This window comes from Lutra lutra, chromosome 7 (genome assembly GCF_902655055.1).
Source record: "Lutra lutra chromosome 7, mLutLut1.2, whole genome shotgun sequence".
Classification (NCBI taxonomy): domain Eukaryota; kingdom Metazoa; phylum Chordata; class Mammalia; order Carnivora; family Mustelidae; genus Lutra; species Lutra lutra.
In genome coordinates this window covers 67,920,071-67,943,138 of record NC_062284.1, presented here as the reverse complement: position 1 = coordinate 67,943,138, position 23,068 = coordinate 67,920,071, and the positions used below count along the sequence as shown (strand labels likewise).

Genomic DNA, 23,068 nt, shown 5'->3' with positions numbered 1-23,068 from the left:
AAACCTATTAGTCAAATACTCTTTGGCAAGCACTGATTAAAGTGGAAGAACTTCCTGTCACACATGTGTAGATGGCAGGAAGCTCTTGCTGGAGGTTTTGGGCTGTGTGTGTATGTGTGTGTGTGGACAGTGACTGTCTCTTCTAGTGTCAACTTTCATAGCTCCCCAGTTCCTCACAACCTATTTAAGACTAAGATCTCAATTCACAGATATCTGAGATGAAATAGTCAATTAAATTCCTTTTAGAAGACTCCAAATATCTAGTAATAATAATTTTTTTAAAATGTTTCCAAACATTGGGGAGGTTCTGATAGCATGACAGAGTCAAGTGAAGGGAGAGAGGGTATGAAAGCTGGTGGCACTGTTTTGCTCAGTCATTAGTGCAATGTCTCTCACATATAGGCACACAGTTATTATTTGAATGAACAGGTGTAAGGCAACCCACAGAATAAGAAAATATATTCAAATCATATATTTGATAAAGGGTTAATATCCATAATATATAAAGTAGTTATACAACTCAACAGCAGCAAAAAAACAGACAACTTTATGAAAAACTGGGCAAAGGACTTGAATAGACATTTCTCCAAAGAAGACATACAAATGGGCAACAAGCACATGAAAAGATGCTCAATGTCACTAGTCTTTAGGGAAATGCAAATCAATGCAACCACAATGAGACTGCTCTTCACATTCATTAGAATGACTATTATTGAAAACACAAATACGCAAATCCAAAAAAACAGAAAAATAACAGATCTTAGCAGGGTGTAGAGAAATTAGGAACTCTTGTGCATTCTTGGTGGCAATATAAAATGGTGCAACCACTAGGGAAAACAGCATGGGAGTTTCTAAAAGTATTAAAAATAGAATTACCATATGATCCAGCAATTCCACTTTGGAGTATAATTCTAGATGACTTGAAAACAGTGACTCAAACAGATATTGGTACTTCTATGTTCAGAGCAACATCATTCGCAATACACAAAATGTGGAAGTGACCCCAGTGTCCACTGATAGACAAATAGATGAACTAGATCATACACATGCACACGCACACACACAGACACACACACACACTGGAATATTAGCTTTAAAAAAGAAGAACATCTTGCCAGTTGTGACAACATGCATAAACCTAAAAGGCATTATGTGAAGTGAAATAAGCCAGAGAAAGACATTCTGTATGTTATCGCTTATATGTGGAATCTTTAAAAAAAAAAAAAAAAGTGGAACAACAACAGAAAGTCTAACTCATAGAAGCAGTGTAGAATGGTAGTTACCAGGGGCTGAGGCTTGAGAGAAATGTGGAAATGTTGTTAAAAAGGTGCCAACTTTTTTTTTTTTTTAAGATTTTATTTACTTATTTGACAGACGGAGATCACAAGTAGGCAGAGAAGCAGGCAGAGAGAGAGGGAAGCAGGCTCCCCACTGAGCAGAGAGCCCAATGTGGGGCTCGATCCCAGGACCCTGGGATCATGACCTGAGCTGAAGGCAGAGGCTTTAACCCACTGAGCCACCCAAAAGTGTGCCAACTTTTAATGTTAAGATGATCAAGGTCTGAGGATCTAATGCAGAGCTTGGTGACTGTGACTGATAATATTGTATTGTATATTGAAATTTGCTGAGACTGGATCTTAAGAATTTTCACACACACAGAAACACACAAAAGTTAAATATGGGAGGTGATGGATGTGTTAATTAGCTAGGTTGTGGGAGTCCTTTCACAATGTCTGTGTATAGCAAATCATCACATTGTGCCCTTTAAAAATATGACAATTTTATTTGTCAATGATGCCTCAAAAAAGCTGAGAAAAAAGTAAGGAAATCAGTACATGCTACAACATGGATAAGTCTTGTCTTAATCTGTTTGGGCTGCTGTAACACGATACCACAGCTCAGGTAGTTTATAAACAATAGATACTTATTTTTCAGAGTTCCAGGGTCTGAATGTCTGAGATCAAGGTGACAGCATGGTTGGGTGAGGGCCCTTTTCCGAATCACAGACTTACTGTATTGCATAAGGGGCTGGGGATATCTCTTTTGTAAAAGCGTCCGTCTCATTCATAAGGACTCTATCCTCATGACCTCAAGACCTCCCAAAGACCTCACCTACTACTATCATCCCTTTTGGGGAAGACGATTGCAACATACAAATTTTGGGAAGACACAAACATTCAGATCCGAGCAAACCCTTGAAGATATTAGGCAAAGTGAAATAAACCAGTCACCAAAGAACAGATATTGTGTGATTCCACTTCTGCAAAGTATCTGGAGTTGTCAGATCCAGAGACAGAAAGTAGAGTGGTGGTTGCCAAGGGCTGGGGTGGTTGGAAGGGAGTTGGTGCTTCATAGGGACAGAGTTTCATGTTGGGAAGTTGAAGAGTCCTGGAGATGGATGGGGGTGACCATTGCACAGCCATGTGAATGGATTTAATGCCACTGAATTGTATACTTGAAAATAGTCACAATGGCAAATTTTATGATACGTGTATTCTACTGTGATTTTTTTTTAAAGTATGGTTACTTGATAGATGAGTTATATTTTGGGAATATTCAGTACTGTATAAGTGAATCTTATGTTATTGAAAGCCAGTGGGAGAAGGATAACTGAAGCTTCAGGGCCTCAGTTTCCAGCAGGTCCTCAGCCAAGAGAATTTGGTTCGGAGGGCAGAGTGGCTTCTCCTAATTTTTTGGCGAGGAAGCCCAGCCAAAAGCTGTACTGGCTGAGAGGGCTCCTGGAGGACAGGAGTCGAGAGTAGACAGCAATAGTTAGTGCTTCTTTCCCATGCACAGACCTTTTGCATCCGTGGTCTCTTTTGAACTGCACAAACACCCTGAGAGGAGGGTACTATAATTCCCCCATTTTAAAACAGGGGAAGCTGAGGCTCAGAGAAGGTAAATGACCAGCCCAAGCCCACACAGCTCTTTGGCTGGAGCTCAAACGCAAGTACTCCCACTCCATATCCTATCCCCACAGTGCTTAGTGTTTCTAGTGACATTGCTTTGAAGCTAAGAAACTGCTCTTTTAGCCGTGAATAGACTAAGACAGTGGGGGACCATTGAGAGAATAACAGCAGGCCTGAGTCATCTTTAAAAATCACTTCTAAGTGAGAGAACACAGCTCGGCTATGATCATCATTGCCGATGTCAATCCTCTGTGGGATATCTCATGCTTAACATTTTTTCACTGTTTACAGTGAAAAAGAATTTTTTTTCTGATTACAAAAAGTAAATCTGACTTATTGTGGGAACTGGAAAGTAGAGCAAAGTAAAAGGAAAAACCAGACAACTCGATGGAGATAACTAAGAGGAACAGTTTGGGATAAGGGTTTTCCTGCCATGTGTTTAATACGTAAAGTGAAAGTATATAGCGCTTAGTGATTTGTTAGGTGTTTTCGTCATTTGCTGTGTGCATTTTCAAGGTTGTGAAGTATGAATAGTACTTGCTTTGACCCCAGCTTCCAGGTGGAAGTAATCATTTTAAGTGCATCTACTTGTCCTAGGTATATTTATTAAGAGTTCTTTTGCTTTAAATAACAGAAAATGGCTCTGCCTAGCTTAAGCCAGGAAAGGGGGGGTTCCTGAAAGGACATTGGGGCAGCTCACGGAACCTGGAAAACCATGAACAAACCAGTAGGAGGACGGGGGTCTGGGGCCCCGAGGCCCCAGCTGGAGGACTCCAGAGATTCCCCGTTTCTGGTTCTCTCGGTTCCAATTTTCAGATTCCCAGAAGAGATAGTGATTGAGACCTTATCTTGCTCTAATCATCTTTGGCCAAGGTGGAGTTGAACTGTGAAAGTATGGTACTTCCGTAATAATCATATATTGGGTAGTGGAGTTGCTGGGGAGGAAGAAGAAGAACAGAAAAAGCAGGAGGAGAAAGAGTCTTATGAGATGGAGGTAGTAAACACAGGATAACATAGATTTCTACCTCATAGAGAAAAGAAGACATTAGATCAATTTCCTTGGACACCTTAAAAAAAAAAAAAAAAAGACTTCACTATTTAAATCATCCCCAGAATGCTCCACCAAAATCCAAGTTTTGCTAAATTGTTAATCAGATGTTTCATGTTACTAAAGCTAGCCCATTAATTCATTAATTTTAGAACATAATTCAATTGAGCTATATTTTTGTGGGGTGACAGAAACTTTGAGACTATGTGTATAGGTATTATATATGTTTATTTTCCTTTTATAGGATTTAGAGCAGTGAGGTTGGTTTTTTTTTTGGGGGGGGGGTGGTTTATTATGTCCAGTAGGTCAGCATATAGTACATCATTAGTTTTTGACGTAGTGGTCAACAGTTCATTAGTTGTGTGTAACACCCAGTGCTCATCAAGGGCAGTGTTTTAGTGCTTCAGATATTTATAGAAGTTTGTAAAATGGTCATTATATTTGTTCCATGACAAGTTGTTTACAGTATCTATATTTTATTTGCAGAGGAGTCTTTGGTCAGGAATGAGACTCCCAATTATAGCATCTTTTCCATGGAAAGTGTGATCCACTTTATGAAGTGTTTTCTAAAAATATGTTTCAGCTAAAACCAAGACCTGTTAACTTGTTCATATGAGTCTATAGCAACTTACAGGTAGGTAGGTATTATCACACAAACACATACACACACAAGCACACACTCTCAAAAAGGTCGAATGTACACATCTACTGAGCCAAGTGAGAATGATTAGCTGCCCATGTCTAAGTGTGGATGGTGGAGGATGGCCTCAAGTGTCTTGAGGAGGAACAAATTAATTCAGAGCTTAAAATGCATGAATTTCAACATTTTGCATTTTGCGTTTGGGGAAGACCCCAGTGTTTTTAGCTCTCATTGCTGAGTGAAATAGTTTCTCCAGTGATTTTATTCCCAGGCCTTCTCTACTGTGCATAGCTAGATGAGAAAGCATTTGAGTATCTCCCTTTTGTAGCCCTTTTTAGTTTCCTATAGAGGTCAGGACTGGATTTGTAGCACGGCAAGCATTCTCAAGTATAGTCAGTACAAATGTTCTTCAGGAGCAAGAGAATAGTTTTGCTATTGATTGCCATGATTTTGATTTTGACAGACACACTGGTTTGAATCATTAACAGTGCAAGTAGAATAGGCCTTTTGAACCGATGTCCCTAGAAATACTAAAGCTATAGATTCATGGAAACCTCTTTAAAAAGCTCAGAATGCATCCCAGACTGTGCCTGGCCTGGAAGGGTTGGGTCTCCTACGGTTCTGTTTCAGTGGACTAATCATAAGAGCTCCATCATCTCTCATCTTTGGGTTTGAAGGTTCTTGAAGCCTGGTCCATAGTGCTGGCAGGTTTTAAAGCCACAGTGCTCAAGATATAGTTGGATCAATAAATATTTATTGATTAAGCAAGAGTTTTCAGGCCTTCTCAGGCCTTGATCACAGATCTTGAGGTGAATCTGGACGTCCTGAAGTCTCCATGGTCATTGCCGCTAGTCAGAGAAAAGCAGAAAAGACCTAGAGGATCTACCAACATGGAATCTGGCATCAAGGTCAAATTCCAGAATGAGGAGCTCTTAGACAATTGGGTCAGGCGCCTAGCTCCAAGGCAGAGTGCTTGGCATGTGGACACCATTCATAAATATTGCTGCACAAAGGAATAAAAATAAATTCACTGAAGATACTCAGTTTGATTCAAAGACCCTTGGGGCTTAAGAAGTTGATTCAGATGAAGAGGAAGATTTCTTAATCCCTATGGAACTGGCTTCAGCCTCTTTCTAGTTTCAACTATTAGCAAGCAGTCAACAGAGTAATTTATGACTAAGGAATAGCTACTATCATCAGCATTGTCATCATCACAAAAGTTAACTTTTGTGAAAAAGATACACTATTGATCTTATTTTGCCCATGAGGGTACCAAGACTTAGAAAAATTATGGAACTCCCCAAGGTCACCTAGCAAGTTAATTAAGTAGTAGAACCAGAAACCAGTTCTGCCTGAATCCTATGAACTTGCCTTCATCAAAATGAGAGAACTTTAAGGAACAAAGCTCCGGGAAATGCTGAAAGCCAGAAATGACAGAGTAAGGAAAGGTTGAGTCCTCAGTTTGGAATTTGGCCTGGGTTCAATATGCCAGATTCCTCATTTGTGGGTTCTCTCTGGAAGGGCCTTCCTAATGGTACTCATAAATCTGTAGGTGAGGATACTTTTAGTGGTGTTTTCCAATCTCTACTAAGGACAAATAAAGATTGTGCCAGACAGTGGTTCTCAAACTTTAGCATGCAAGGGAATCGGTCACTTGGAGGCCTTGTTGAAACACAGAATGTTGTACTCTAATCCCAATGTTTTTGACTCAGAAATTTGCAAGACTGTCACGTTCCCAGGTTTTACTGATGCTGCTGGTCCTGGAAGCACCCATTGAGAACCATAGTACAAGAGAAGCATATCTTGTGGTTTCACAATGAGGTTTATAGTTGGGCCATGGATCATAAGGAAACCCCTTCATTTTGAAAAGGTGGTTCTCCAGAAAATCCCCCAAAGCATCTGGAGGTTTTTACTGTTGTTCTGTTTTTATTTTTAAGAAAAGGGCAAAGCCTGGGGAGTGCCAGAGCAGCGAGTTCTAAATTTTGCTATATGTCTGTGTATATATAGCTGGAAAAATCAATGAAGCAGTTCCTTTTGGGAAGAGCGAGCCAGATGGAAGGCACTCAAAATTCATTAAAAACTAATCTCAGCATGAAAGAGTCCTTTCTTTGATAAAAAGAGACCTTTGTGGCCAAAGGAAATGCAGGACAGTTGGTGCATCTCTCCACCTGCCAGGCGGACTTCTGCCATGTCCTATTGGTATTCTCCTTAGGAAAACTGAGAATTGCCTCACAGAATAAGTGTGCAGCTCTGATCCCTTCAATTAAACATGAGTTGTAGCTTGTGAGAGCTGCACCTACTCTAGGAAAATGGGTGCTTTCACATACAATTGAACAATGAGAGTGGATCTGTTTGATCCAGGTTATCTGAGCCCTTAATGAGAATTTTTCTGAAAATAATTTCTTTCCACTGTCATCTGTAACAACACAGATTATTTAAAAAAAAAAAAAAGACATCCTCTAGTTAAACGTGTATGCCAGTGTCAGGCTCATGGCAGCAGCTCATGAGCAGGGCTGAGCCTGGATGTAGAAACAGACACCAAGATGGAGAGTTAAGTGCAGAGATTTACTGGGTGGGCTCTCAGGACCAACTGTGAGGGAGGGAGGGATGCAGGAGGACCGGGCAGCGGGGAGATTGACCAGCGATGCCATTTCAACAAAGCCTAGGCAGATCTCACGGGCAAAGAGACCAGGCCTTTGGACTTCATCTTGACCTATCATTGGATGCCCGCTATCTCGGGAGAGGGAACGGATCTGTGGGCAAGGCAACTCCTTTAAGGAGAAGACCATTTCTGAGGAAGGAACTTAGCTGTGAGTCATTAGCAGTGAACACCCCAACAATTGGGGCCATGGGTATCTCTGTGCTGCAGGCGGAGCTGGGAAAAAGTATCACACTCTGATTCAGTGCCACAGAGGGTCTAAACATTGACGTGTTCTGCCTTTTTAGAAACTTGTACTGTCCATTACTCGTTGCATTACAGATATGATTGGATCTCTTCTCCAACGTATTAACTATAGCACCCCAGTTATAAAACAGGGAGTACCCTGCTGGGTACTAGGCATTGTAAAAAGCAGGTTAGACCCATTTCTTAAAGCAGACAGCCATTATAAGGAAAAAGCTGTGACTTGCTCAGGGTCACAGAACTTGGGAGAGAGCTACTTTTGAAACTTTGGCTGTGTGTTTGCAGAGCCCACTGAACCAGCCTTTTTCCAGGATCTGTTAGCATGTGGAAGAGGAATGAGAGATGAATTAAAACCTTTAACATTTTTTCTTTTTAACATTTACCGTAATTTTGCACTGGCATTTACTTCTGTATTCCTTCATATAGTTTGCCCTGGGTAATGCACATGGCATCACTTAATGAAGGTAGGTTTGTTGATATTAAAACAAAACAAAACAAAAGAATTTCAGTACCCCACTTTCTCCACTGAGCTTGGTAGGAGGGACAAAGAAGGGGAGATGATAGATAATTCACAGTTTGCAAAAGTAGTTCCATAATTCTTATATTTACACAGAAGACCCACCTCTTATAAAACCCAGCTTCCTGTACCAAGAAACTGAATTAAGGCCAAGTCCCAAATGTGCATAAATAATCTCTGCAAAGATTAAAAGGTTGTGCTCTAATAGGTTTTCCATAGCTGACCATGACCCCAAAGGCTCTGATACTCATTTCTGGTTTGCTTCAGGAGAAGCGTCAGCAAACCACAGCCTGAGGGCCTAATTCAGCCTACTTCCTGATTTTGATTCCGCCACCTTGTGACCCAAGAATGGTTTTGACCTTTTTAAATGGTTCAGGCAAAAAAAAAAATGAAAAGAAGATTATTTCATGGCATGTGAAAATTATATGGAATTCAGAATTCAGTGCCATAAGTGTTACTATGACACGAGCACGCCCATTCGTGTGTATACTGTCTGTGGCTGCTTTCCTAGCTCTGACTGCAGAGTCAAGTAGTTGTGACAGAGATCGTATGGTCAGCAAAGCCTAAGGTTTTTACTGTCTGGCCCTTTAGAGGAAAGGCATGCCAACGGCTGCTGTTAAGAGACTGTCAACGTTAGCTCTGTTAGAAACACTTGAGGGAGCTTTGCAAAGCTCTCCCTTCCAGTCTCCAGGCTCCACCCTGCATCAGTTAAAACAGTCTGGAGACGAGACCATGTCTTCAGGATTTGTTAAAGCTCCCTGTGTTTCCCCAGTGTGCGGCCAAGGTTGGGAACCACTACCTAAAGCATGAGGGCATTTGGAAGGACAGGTGGATGAGGCCTGTTGGCATCCAGGCTGCCAGATGGGAGAGAGAATGCAGGTCACTCCTTACCACCTGTGTGTTCTGGGGGTGACGTGAGCAAAGATGTCCAGGACCTCCAGATGCCCTCTGGTGAAAGCCCTTCCATAAAGAGATTGGCAGGAATGAAGGGGATGGGCGAGAGGAGAGGATTATACCAAGTATCTGGCCCAGCATATTGAATTGCTCAGCTGAAGACACATTTTCCCCCAAATGGAGCATCATCAAGCTGATAGGCAGTGTGTCCGTCCCTACCCTAGCTGCTAGGACTCCGTGACCTAATTCCTTAGCGTCTACTAGCACAACCATCTGCTTGAAACTGCAGAACAGAGAACCAGGTATCCTGTGCAGTGGGACTGATAGAAGTTTTATTTCTTTTTAAATTTCTTTTTATTAACATATAATGTTTATTTGTTTCAGAGGTACAGGTCTGTGAATCATCAGTCTTACACAATTCACAGTACTCACCATAGCACATACCCTCCCCAGTGTCCATCATTTAGGGACCGTGTCCCTCCCACCTCCTTCCCCTCCAGCAGCCCTCAGTTTGTTTCCTGAGATTAAGAGTCTCTTATGGTTTGTCTCCCTCCCGGATCCCATCTTGTTTCATTTTTCCACCAAGAAAAATTTTAATCACCTGCATGGCACATGGACTGATATGCTTCAGACTCACCTGGAGGCTCCAGGGCCCCACTCCAGACCTATAGAATTAAAATCTCCAGGAATAGTTCCGGGAATCTACATTTTAACCAGCATCCTAGTTGATTCTTAAGTACTTTAAAGTTGAATCACTACGTACTTAACTGGTTATGCTGTTGAATTTTTAGCAGATACTCAGTCATTAGCTGTCCTACCATTATTTGCCACAGTGGACTCAACTGGCTGGGTCAGTTATTAATTCCTCTGAAGTGGGCACACACACATTTAAAAAAAAAAAAAGAGGTAAAATCTATAATATATGCCAAATGGCCTTTCAAATAGCCAGAGGTATTTAAAAAAAAAAAAAAAACAGTGTGGCAGTCATGTACTTGTTCTACCAATTACTGTCTTGCTCAGTAGTCTACATACCTCTGTGGCAAACTGTTTGAAAAATCCTAAATGTTGCCAGTCTTCTTTCTTTGAAAACAGGCCTACTTTTTGGAAGTAGATAAACATCATTTGGAGTGAAATAGGGTGCATAAAGTGGATGATTAAGTTGGATCTGTTTTGGCTTTTCAAAAAATGACCTTTGACTTATAAGTGACCACACTGTGTATCATTTCACTCTGTCACTCCCAAAGACATGCCTTCATCGTATTTTGAATATTTTATCCAAAACAGAGTTGTTTTTAAGAAAAGCCCAGTTTATCCCAAAGTAATGGAAAACAGTTCTTTGTTTCCAATCTTTTACAGATTTCAGGGTGTTCTGTATGAAATCAGCCCTACTTCTCTCTTGTCATTTTCATAAGGCTTAACCACTTGGAAGGTGGTCTTGTGGGTCTAGGTGTTTGCATTTTGAAATATGTGATTCCATTACAGGAAATCGTTGTGGGGATAGGAGAAAATCAGCAGTTTATTTCTGTTCACCATGAGAGACTTGCAGAGGAGGGGTGATGCAGGGGTCTCTCGCTCAATCAGGTGCACTGGATGGGGCAACATTTGCCTTGGAGCCAAAAGGCAGCTTCACGGAGGAGATAGGACAACTGTTTTCTGTGGTTGCTGAGCGGGGTAGAACTGCAAACGTACTTTAGAATCAGATTGTAAACATAATTTCAGGTTGGACAGAGAGGTGCGATAAGTCAGTGTGAGAACAGAAGCTGTGGGCGGTCCTGAAAAGTTTTATTTGACTGTCCTGGGACCTGAAATGTCAATTTCTAAAGGAAAGGATATATTTTATGGGCTGTGTCTACCCTCCTAGAGTGCAGGGGTGATGCCCTTTGATAACAGCACAAAGGAAGTTTGAAGCTTTCCGTTTTCTACAGGTCTGTGGGTGCTGACTGCATTCATTGTGTGCTTATCGCCACAGAGGCAGGATCATGTTCTATAGCATCCTGTCTGAGGGCTTACACAGATTTTTGAATGTCTTTAATTTCACCAAGCTGAACAAAATTGAACACATAGATCATGGGGCCTTGATCTTCTACAAGCAAAGATTTCAAAAAAGAAGGTACTGGTTTCCCTAAAACAATGGTACGACATAATACCACACTGAGGTGGGGCTTGAGGTGCTCCCAAGGCCCTTCATTCACCGAATCGAAGGTGCTCTGAGACATTGACAACCTGTGCCTCCGAGGCTGTGCACGGATTTCTGGAAGGATTCATGCTGGAGAGGAAAAGTAAGGGAAAGTCCCTTAGGAGATACAGAGAGACACAGGCGACTTTGTTTAGCCTGATTATTTTTTAGTTTTATTTGAAAGAGGTTTTTGCTGTGATTAAAATTTATTCTCATTTCTATTTGCCTGGGCAAAATTAAAACCACTTCTTCTGTGTGTGTGTGTGTGTGTGTGTGTGTGTAGGTGGGAAGAGTTGCCTTGATCCATTCCACTGGGCCTTTTGCCTGGTTTCATGTTACACATTTTCTGGCTTTCCTATTTCCTGAAGAACGGGCATTTGACATTCACTAGAAACAATCTATCTGACGGCCCCTCCCCCTATTAAACTTTCCACTTTGTCCTGGACTGTGATATTGCCTTCCAAACCTAAAACAAGGGAGAGGGGGTTAGGCAACTTTGCTTCCAGAAGAGTTTAACTGTTTAAGGGTTAAAGACACAGAAAAATTATAACCTAAGTGCTGTTGTGGGTTGATGAAGAAAGGTGGCTTTGTTTGGATGATTAGTTTGGACTCTGTGAAGACAGACAAAATATCTTTTTTTGGTCTTATGGCGTAGGCAGGGTTTTATATGCTTAAAAGCAAATCTTCCACTGCATTCTCCTTCTCTTACATCAGCCCACTTCTCCCCTTCCCTCTCTTGTGGCAAAACAATAAACAAAGTGGCTACTGTTGGTGCTGTGGGGCGTTTCTCCCTCTTTCTTTCTAGTGCAGGCTCCCAGAATGGAAATCTTGAGCCGTTTAAACTCTGAAATTTCTGCTTCTCCAGGAGAGGACGTTGGCTGAATGGTTGCTAGCTGGAGAATGTCTCATGACCAGTCAGTCCCAAAGGGTTAGGCAGAAATGCGGGCTGCACAGGCAGCTGGAATGGTGGGGACACCCCCAGTCCTGGGAGAAATCCCCCCTCCTGGGCTCTCTGTTTTCTTTTTTCTTCTCCATTTGTAAAGTGTCTGAGGGTGTGGCTGAAACTCCAGAAAAGCATTGAAAGTACTATTTGTTCTTGAAAATGTTACAGTTAATCTCTGGGTCCTAGTCTGAGGGAAAGAAAAGATCTTTGTGAAGAAAGGCAACAAAATGCAAGCATCTATCTCTTCCCTGGCTGCGGTTGCAGATTTGTTAACTCTGATATCAGCAGTGAAAGCGGAATTTGAGAGGTTATTTTAAAAGCCATGGTTCTTAGCCTGGGATCTCTGGATTCCCGAGAGCCCCACAGATGGTTTTCTGTGGGTGGTGGTGAGGGGGTGGGGTGCATCCTCTAAAATTGAATAGAAAAGTTTGTACAGACGGACCTTTTATTGCAGAGAGCCTGTGGTTCTCAGGAGTCTCAAATCCGAAAAAAAATTAATAACCACTTTCTTTGTATTTTTTTCTTTTTTTTTAATTGTGGTAAAAATATATAACAAACATCTTAACCATTGTTAAGTGTGCAGCTCGGTGCTATTGAATACATTCATATTGTGCAGTCATTGCTACCTGCCAACCTCGTAATTCTTTTTATCTTGCAAAACTGAAACTCTATATCCATTAGACGATAACACCCTAGTCCCCTTTCCCCCAGCCCCGGGACCAACCTTCTACTTTCTGTCTTTATGAATTTGACCGACACTAAGTAGTGTCCTGTAAGTAGTGTAAGTAGAATCATGTAGTAGTTGTCTATTTGTGACTGGTGTATTTCACTTAAGTATGTTGTAACATAGTACAGGATTTCCTTCCTTTTCCAGGTTGAACGATAGTCCATTGCATCCATATATCACGTTTGCTTATGCATTCACCCACTGATCGGTCCTTGGGTTGCTCCCATGTTTTAGCTATTGTGAATAATACTGCTGTGAACGTGGATGTAGGATATCCCCACTTTTTAAAAGCAAGTCCGTAAGCACAAGTTTCTCCTTTTTTTCTTTTGAGCAGAGTTCTGTATCAAGAGATTTTCAGAATCTGTAATGCTTCCAAGCCCTGACTCCTTAAAACTCCTTAATATTAAGGTATAATTGACACACAATACTATATTAGTTTCAGGTGTATAGCATAGTGATTTGACACGTGTGTACATTGTGAAATGATCACCACAATAAGTCTAGCTACCATCTGCCACTATACAAAGTTAATACAATATCAGACTATAGTCTCCATGCTGCCCACGCTGTATGTTACATCTCATCACTATTTTATAATTGAGGTTTGTATATCTTGATCCCCTTCACCCAGTTTACCCCTGTTCCAATCCCCTCTCCTCTGGCAATCACTAATCTGTGCTTTGTATCTATGAATCTGGGTTTTGTTTCATTTTGTTTTGTTTTATAGATTCCCTATGGAAGTGAAATCATGCAGTATTTGCCTTTTCTATCTAAACTTATTCCGCTTAGCATATTACCCTCAGTGTCTGTCCATGTTGTCACAAAAGATTTCATTGTTTTTATGGCTAAGTAGCATTTTATTGTGTCTACACACACACACACACACACACACACACACACACACACACACACACACCTTTATCCATTTGTCCATTGATGGATACTTAGGTTGTTTCCATATCTTGTAAGTAATGCTGCAGTGAACCTAGGGGTGCATATATCTTTTCAAATTGGTGTTCTTGTTTTCTTTTGATAGAAACCCAGCATTGGGTTTGCCAGATCATATGGTATTTCTTTTTTCAATTTTCTGAGGAAACTCCATACTGTTTTCCATAGTGACTGCATCAATTTACATTCCCATTAGCAGTGTACAAGGATTCCCTTTTCTCCATATCCTTGCCAGTATTCTTATTTCTTGTGTTTTTTAAAATAGCCGTTCCAAAGAGTGTGAGGTGTTATCTTGTTGTGGTTTTGATTTGCATTTCCTTGATGATGAGTGATGTTGAGCATCTTTTCATGTGTCTTTTGGCCATCTGGATGTCTTCTTTGAAAATTTTTTATTCAGATCCTCTGCCCATTTTTAATTAGATTATTTGTTTTTGTTGTTGTTGTTATTGAGTCCTATGTGTTCTTTACATATTTTGGATATTAACCCATTATTAGTGTATGATTTGTCAATATCTTCTCCCATTTAGTAAGTTGTCTTTGCATTTTGTTGATGGTTTCTTTTACTGTGTAGAGCTTTTTTTTTTTTTTTAATTTTTTTATTTTTTTTTTCAGCATAACAGTATTCATTATTTTTGCACCACACCCAGTGCTCCATGCAATCCGTGCCCTCTACAATACCCACCACCTGGTGCCCCCAACCTCCCACCCCCCACCCCTTCAAAATTCTCAGATCGTTTTTCAGAGTCCATAGTCTCTCATGGTTCACCTCCCCTTCCAATTTCCCTCAACTCCCTTCTCCTCTCCATCTCCCCTTGTCCTCCATGCTATTTGTTATGCTCCACAAATAAGTGAAACCATATGATAATTGACTCTCTCTGCTTGACTTATTTCACTCAGCATAATCTCTTCCAGTCCCGTCCATGTTGCTACAAAACTTGGGGATTCATCCTTTCTTTCTTTTTTTTTTTACAGCTTTATAAACATATATTTTTATCCCCAGGGGTACAGGTCTGCGAATCGCCAGGTTTACACACTTCACATACTGTGTAGAGCTTTTAATCCGATGTTATCCATTTGTTTATTTTCACCTTTGTTTCCCTTGTTTTTGGAGTCAGATCCAAAAAAGGATTGTTAAGATTGATGTCAAGGAGCTTATATTTTCTTTCTAGGAGTTTTGTGGTTTCAGGTCTTACATTCAAGTTTTTAACCCATTTTGAATTAATTTTTGTGCATGGTGTAAGATGGTGGTCTAGTTTCACTCTTTTTCATGTGGCCATTGTGTTTTCCCAACACCATTTATTGAAGAGACTGTCCATTCTCCCTTGTATATCCTTGCCTCTTTTGTCATAAATTAATTGACCACATATGCATATGTTTATTTCCAGGCTCTCTATTCTGTTCCATTGATCTATGTGTCCGTTTTTTACACCAGTACCTCACTGTTGTGATTACTACAGCTTTGTAGTACAGTTTGAAATCAGGAAGCATGGTACCTCCAGCTTTTTCTTTCTCAAGATTGTTTTGACAATTCATGGTCTTTGTGGTACTACATAAATTTAAGAATTATTTCTTGTAGGGGTGCCTGGGTGGTTTAGTTGGTTAAGCATCAGACTCTTGGTTTCAGCTCAGATCATGATCTCAGGAGTTGTGAGATGAAGCCGACATTGAGCTCTGTGCTTAGCGTGGAGTCTTCTGGATTCTTTGCCTCTCCCTCTGCCCCACCCGCTGTTTGCACGTGCTCTCTCTCTCTCTCTCGCAAATAAATAAATTAATTAAATCTAAAAAAAAAAAAAAAGGAATTATTTGTTCTAGTTTTGTGGAAAATGGCCCTGGTATTTTGATAGGGATTGCATTGAATGTGTGGATTGCTTTGGGAACTATGGCCATTTTAACAATATTAATTCTTCTAATACATGAAAATGGAATATCTTTCCATTTATGTGTGTTTTCTTCAATTTTTTTCATCAATGTCTTACACTTTTTAGTGGGCAGGTCTTTACCTTCTTGTTTAATTTTATTCCTAGGTATTCTTTTTGGTGTGATTGTAAATGGGATTTTTCTTTTATATTTTTAAAGTTTTTATTTTAATGCCAGTTAGTTAACATGTAGTGTTATATTAGTGTGCTATATGGTGATTCAATACTTTCATATAACACCCTGTGCTCATCACAGCAAGTGCCCTCCTTCATCCCCATCACCTATTTCATCCATATCCCTTACCCACCTCCCCTCTGGTAACCATCAGTTTGCTCTCTATCTAGAGTTAAGAGTCTATTTCTTTGTTTGTCTCTCTCTCTCTCTTTTTTACTTTTGCTTGTTTTGTTTCTTAAATTCTATATATAAATGAAATCATATGATATTTGTTTTTATCTGACTAATTTATTTCACTTTAGCATTATACTCCCTAGCTCCATCGATGTCATTGGAAATAGCAAGATTTCATTGTTTTTTAAAATTTAAATTTTATTTTATTTTTTCAGTGTTCCAAGATTCATTGTCTATGCACCATACCCAGTGCTCCATGTAATACATGCCCTCCTTAATACCCACCACCAGGCTCACCCATCCCCCTACCCTCCTCCCTTCCAAAACCCTCAGTTTGTTTCTCAGAGTCCACAGTCTCTCATGGTTCATCTCCCCCTCCGATTTCCCCCAACTGCCTTCTCCTCTCCTTCTCCCAGTGTCCTCTGTGTTGTTCCTTATGCTCCATAAGTAAGTAAGACCATATGATAATTGACTCTCTCTGTTTAACTTATTTCACTCCTCCAGTCCTGTCCATGTTGCTACAAAAGTTGGGTATTCATCCTTTCTGAGGGAGGCGTAATACTCCATAGTGTATATGGACCATATCTTCTTCATCCGTTCATCTGTTGAAGGGCTTCTTGGCTCTTTCCACAGTTTGGCACCTGTGGCCATTGCTGCTATGAACATTGGGGTGCAGGTGGTCCTTCTTTTCACTACATCTGTATCTTTGGGGTAAATACCCAGTAGTGCAATTGCAGGGTCATAAGGTAGCTTTATTTTTTAATTTCTTAAGGAATCGCCATACTGTTTTACAAAGTGGCTGTACCAACTTGCATTCCCACCAACAATGTAAGAGGGTTCCTCTTTCTCCACATCCTCTCCAACACTTGCTGTTTACTCTCTTGTTAATTTTGGCCATTCTAACTGGTGTAAGGTGGTATCTCAGTGTGGTTTTGATTTGAATCTCCCTTATGGCTAGTGATGATGAACATTTTTTCATGTGCCTGTTAGCCATTTATAGGTCTTCTTCTTTGGTGTCTGTTCATGTCTTCTGCCCATTTTTTGACTTGATTATCTGTTTTTTGAGTGTTGGATCTCATTCTTTTTTGTGGCTGAATAATATTATATACACATTGCAAATCTTCTTTATCCATTCTTTAGTCAATGGACACTTGGGCTGCTTCCATATCTTGGCTATTTTAAATCATGTTGCAGTAAATATAGGGGTACATGTATCCCTTTGAATTAGTGTTTTTGTATTCTCTGTATAAGTACCTAGTAGTAAGATTGCTGGATCACAGGGCAGTTTTATTTTTAACTTTTTGAGGACCCTCCTACTGTTTTCCACTGTGGCTGCACAAATTTGCATTCCCACCAATAGTGCACAAGAGTTCCTTTATTTCCACATCCTTTCCAACACCTGTTGTTTCTTGTGTTGTTGATTTACGGGTTTGTTTTCTTGATTTCTCTTTTTTATAGTTCATTATTAGTACATAGAAATGCAACAGATTTCTAAATATTAATTTTGTATCATGCAACTTTACTGAATTCATTTATTAGTCCTAATAATTTTCGGTGGTTCTCTAATTTAAGGTTCTCTATATATAGTATCATGTTATCTGTAAATAGTGATAGTTTTACTTCTTCCTTTCCAGTTTAGATGACTTTTATTCCTATTATTGTTACTATTTTTGCTTAAGTGCTCTGGCTTGGACATCCAATACTATTTTTTTTTAAGATTTTATTTATTTATCCGACAGACAGAGATCACAAGCAGGCAGAGAGGCAGGCAGAGAGGTGGGGAGGGGAAACAGGCTCCCTGCTGAGCAGGAAGCCCTATGCGGGGCTCAATCCCAGGATCCTGGGATCATGACCTGAGCTAAAGGCAGAGGCTTTAACCCACTGAGCCACTCAGGTGCCCCCCAATACTATTTTGAACAAAAGTGGGGAGAGTGGACATCCTTGTCTTATTCCTGATCTTAGAGGAAAGGTTTACAGCTTTTCACCATTCAGGATGATATTAGCTGTGGGTTTGTCATAGATGGTCCTTATTATGTTAAGGTATATTCTTTTTATACTCAATTTGTTGACAATCTTTAAAATCATAAATGGATGTTGAATTTTATAAAATGCTTTTCTACATCTATTGAGAAGATCATATGATTTTGTCCTTCATTTTGTTAATGTGGAGTATCACATTGATTGATTTGCAGATGTTGAACCATCTTTACATCCTGGAATAAGTCTCACTTGATCATAATATATGATCCTTCAAATGTATTGTTGAATTTGGTTTGCTAATATTTGTTGAGGATTTTTGCATCTATGTTTATCAAGAATATTGTCCTCTGATTTTCTTTTTTTGTGGTGTTCCTGACTTTAAAATTCCGAGTGAGTGTGCTCATACATACATGAACATGTTTGCCCATGTGGGCTTAGAGCCGGACTCTAGATGCTCTTTTCTTCCATGAGGAGGTAACAGCCAATGTAGAGAAAGCAATGATTGAGAAAGGACTAAGGTATCTGTTTGAGCTTTTTTCTGGAATTGACCCCTGCCACTTTGCCCTATTCCCTTGCTAATTTTGAATTAGGTTTTGAATTCAGAACTGGATTTGTATTCTGGCTCTCCCACCATCAGCTGCATTATTTGGAAGTGGTTATTTAAATTCTTGGAACTTTGGTTTCCTCATTTGTAAAGCGGGTATGAAATAGCTATCTTGAAATGACATTTTTAAAACATTTATTAGACATCTGATTTATTCAAACATTAGATCTAATGCAGACAGAACTAACAGAGCTCAGGGAGTAGGGGGAAAAAAACAATCTACCACCTGCAAATTTCCCGGGGACAAGATTTCTGCATTCTGCACTACAATCTTACCCTAAAGCATTCACAATGCTTGATGTTGATTAACTTGAACAAGAGATGAGAAAACTTTCTGTACACTCAACTTGGCAAGTAGCATTAGTGGTGCAACTTTCAGAAACATTCTTAGGCATAAGAATGCCTGCTGTGAGAATCTTTGACAATCAGAAAAAAGAATGTCACTAAATATAATCTTACAAATTAGAAGGAAACTATGTACACTTTTGCCAATGGACTGCTTTATATATCAGGGAAAATGTCACAATGAGATATTCTATGAAGTTAAAACACTAATTGTTATACTCAACTTGTAATCGATTCTGAAGTTATTTTGTGGAATTAAAAATCAGAGTAAAAAATGATCTAAGCTAAATGGAATTTAGGGAAGAAATGCAAGGCTAGTATGGAAAAGTAGCTGTACTTCTTTGGTTAACTCATTTAAAAAAGTCAGATATTCGAGTCAAACTTTATTAAAAGAAAAAGCAGCAGATCACCATTACAATTCAAGAACCAAATCTAAATATGCACTTGACAATAAAGCACATTTGAGTATGGAGTGAAAAAAGTTTTCCAAAAAATTGTCTAATGTATCATCTCCAAATACCAAAATAATCACTTCTACAGGTCTTTGTTGAGTGGAATCATAAAGAACTGAAGATTGAAATGACATCGTTAAGAATAAAGGAGATGAATGATGTACATTTAAGGTACATAGTACCAGCTCCGGCCATATAAATAGCAGCCGTTCCCTCATTAAAACCCAGGCTCCCTGCAATGGCGTTGTGCCTCAATCTCAAGGTAGGGTCTATTGTGAAAGCGTTACTAAAACTGGTCAAGATTTTCTTCTTTATGAAATTTTGAAGAAAGGAAATAAGCAAACCTACCAAATAAATGGAAAAAATAAATCTGGATTTCGAAGCCATAAAGATGGAGGAGTTAAAGGCTAAGTTGGGATGGGACAGAGATAGAAACAAAGATCTTTTCTTATCTGTAACATGAACATTGACCCATCTCTCTGGGAGTGTTGGCAAAAAGGGGAAAGGCTGTCGCCCCTCTTCACGGAGATATCTTTGACATGCCCTCACATTTTCACAGCAGAGAGGCAAACTCTTGAAATTAGTTTGCATTCTTTTAATATTTTAAAAGATTATTTATTCAATTAAGTGCACGGTGAAGGGAAAACATAACATTGGTTACAGCTAAATATCAATAGAATAAAAACAGGGAACAACAAACCACACACACACACACACACACACACACACACACACACACACACCTAAACCAAGTCGTTGTTCATAAGTGCTTTCTATATCACTATTTAGACAGAATTAATTTTATGTAGCTGCTACTAAGGAGTGTATGCCATTCTATGTTTTACTTTTCCCCCGCTAATTTATATAGACCCTTATTTCTATAGTCTTCACACTTAACATTCCAAGGGGAAATATTTATATTGATGAGTTTTACATCTATATCACAAACTATGGAGTTGGTTTTTTACTCTAAAATAGATATTGATACTATATACATACTCAATGCTATTTCAATACAAATTCTCCTCCCCTTGTCAAACGCTCTGATAAAGGTTAAGAGATTTATCGTCTTTTACCAAATCACTCTAAAGAAAGACTGTATTAATACTAATCGGGGCCCCCAGCAATGGATAAGTACCCTTGAAGTGGACTTTTCCCGTCTTCCCTAATAGCACATTTGTACTTCTCTTTTTTGCTAACTTAATGAACATGAAGTATCTTGTAGTTGTTTTAATTTTCAATGTTAAAATTGTAATGAATGTGAACATTTTCCTGTTTTTTAAAACTGAACTATTTCTATCTCTTCTGTGTGAATTATCTAATCCGGGGGTTGGCAAACTATGACCCTTAGGCTAAATACAGCCAGCTACCTGCTTTCAGAAATAGAGTTTTATTGGAACACAGCCAGGCCCATTTGTTTACATAATGTCTACCGCTGCTTTTGAGTTATAATGGCGGAGTTGAGTAGTTGAAACAGAGGAAAGGCTAAAAAATTTATTGTTTGGCCCTTTACAGAAAAAGTTTTCAGACTCTCCTCCCATCTCTCATTCACTCTTGTTCTTCCACACTTCGTGGTCCAGCGATATCAAAGTACTCGTAGGTCCCCTCCCATCTTGATGATTTATATTTTCGTGTCTTTACACATGCTCTTCCCTCTGTCTGGAATTTCCAGACTCCACTCTGCCAGGAAGGTTCATCCTTCCGAACTGTCCTCGAGAGGTACTCACAGCATAAAATGCTCCTTTTAATTCCCGTTTACATTTCTGCTATAACAGATGGACGACACGGACTGTGTGAGAATCAAGAAAACAATGCCCGGGAAAGCACTTTGTAAAACTACAAGGTGCTTTATAAAAGTAACAATGTCCAATGATAACTCTTGTTATACTTGCAGCATCAATGCCCATCTTTGTTTCTACTTTTATTTCAAACCGTTTACAAGGAGCTTTTAAGACCACAGCACCCCAGTTGGCTCTCGAGGAGTAAAGGATCTGATAATACCTTTTCTATAATCCCTCTTTATTAAATATCAACAGCATAGTTGCCTGGGCTAGTTATTTTGGCAACATCAGAGGCTAATTCAGATTAATTATTATGTATCTCATCAATTATTGAATAATCATTAGGATGACTCAAACATCAATCAACCAAGCAAAGAGCCTAACTCTCTGAGCAGTCCTTCTGTTTTCATCCAGAGAACATCCAGAGAACAAAGGTTGGAATCCTACGGAAACCATAAATATAAATATAAAATCCTGAGAAAGTAGGCTAAATCAAAAAGCCATTCTGTGTGTTGGCTGCATGCAAAAGTCAGACAAGAGAATACCTTGAAGAATTTCATATATCCGCCCCTCCCCAAAGAAATCTGAACTAAGATACACATTATGAATCTAAAATGGTGCCTAGAATCTTTGGGAATTCTACTTATCTTTCCAAAGTCTCTACTAGAAGAACACTGAAAACATAGATCTTCACTAATATATCTGTGTCTATATATCTCTATCTGTCTGATTATACATCTCTCTATATGGATAGAGAGGGAGATAGATTATCTCTTCTGCATTCCTCTGAGTGTTCTTCCCCCCCTTTAGGAATCAAAAATACCTTAAAGAAAATTTTTTTCATGAAATGTGTATAGAAATTGTGATTCAAGGTTGCATGCGTGCTTATGTGTGTGTGTACTAATTCAGTTTACTAATTTAAACACTGATCTCCAGTGATCCAGGAAAGAGTTTAGAGATGTGCTTTGTGAAAAGTTTAATATATGGGTTGAAAGCCTCAAGGTTGTGATTCAGATTACACTGAGCAAAAGCTCCAGCCGTTGTGAATGCTGAGTTCCAGAGACAAAAGCTCTTAGCTCTAACTCCATTTCTGGAGAGGAGGGCGCCAAATTGTTCACCACTTCCATTAAGGAACAACTTCGTATTTTAGTGGTGCCCTTCTCTCAGGAAGTACAATACAGAGTAAGGGGGCGGGGGGAAGCGAAGGAGGAAATTTGTTATTGATTTTCATTTCTTCTGTGAAATTACGTGAAAGCTCAATGGCTTGTAGCAGTATCTCAGTCAATAAGGCTCCATTTGAGACCACCTTGAAGTTCAATTCTCTCCTGGTCCTTTTAAACTTCCTCTGGTATCAGATTCTTTTGTATTTCATCACCTTTGGTGCTGAGATACCAGGAAGCTTTTTATTCATAACACCACAGAGAAGATTTTGCTAGAAGTAAAATCAAAGTGTTCCCAAACAACAAAGTTCTTACCCCTCCTTTTTGGTTAAAAATTAACATTGCTAAACACCAAACCTGAAAATCCAAGGAAAAAAGAGATCAAGAAGGTGAATAGTAGGACTCCTTATTGTAAAGTGATTTTTTTTTTTCCCCAGCATTAGGGTGTTGCCGGGTTTTGTGTGTGTGTGTGTGTTGGGGGTTGCTGTTTGAATGGCAGAGGAACTAAGTGCAATGCTTAATCCCATGGGAATAGGGGAAGGTCATTTATGTCAGACTCACCATTATGTGTGTGCACATTTTGTTTGTAATACTTGCTGACGTTTATTGAACATTTACTGTATGTTAGTACACTAAGTCTTTATATGGTTTCTGTTCTGTAGGGAAGCAATAAGTCGCCTGTGTGAAGCTGTCTCTGGGGCAAATGGAGCCATTAAAAAGCGAAAGGTAAATATTGGTGTGGTGTTCTTGTTCTCTGTTTCTCTAACTGGGGGAATG

At 39.5% G+C, this 23,068-nt stretch overlaps 1 protein-coding gene across 3 annotated transcripts in view; it reads left to right on the top strand.

Moving 5' to 3' along the window:
* The window catches only part of SHC4 (SHC adaptor protein 4), a 136,015-nt gene that overhangs the window by 48,154 nt on the left and 64,793 nt on the right, over positions 1 to 23,068 (top strand). For all 3 annotated transcript variants that reach the window (XM_047738069.1, XM_047738070.1, XM_047738071.1), the window contains exon 3: positions 22,954 to 23,017. In XM_047738069.1, the coding sequence (XP_047594025.1) occupies positions 22,954 to 23,017 (64 nt within the window). The remainder of the gene's footprint in view (positions 1 to 22,953; positions 23,018 to 23,068) is intronic.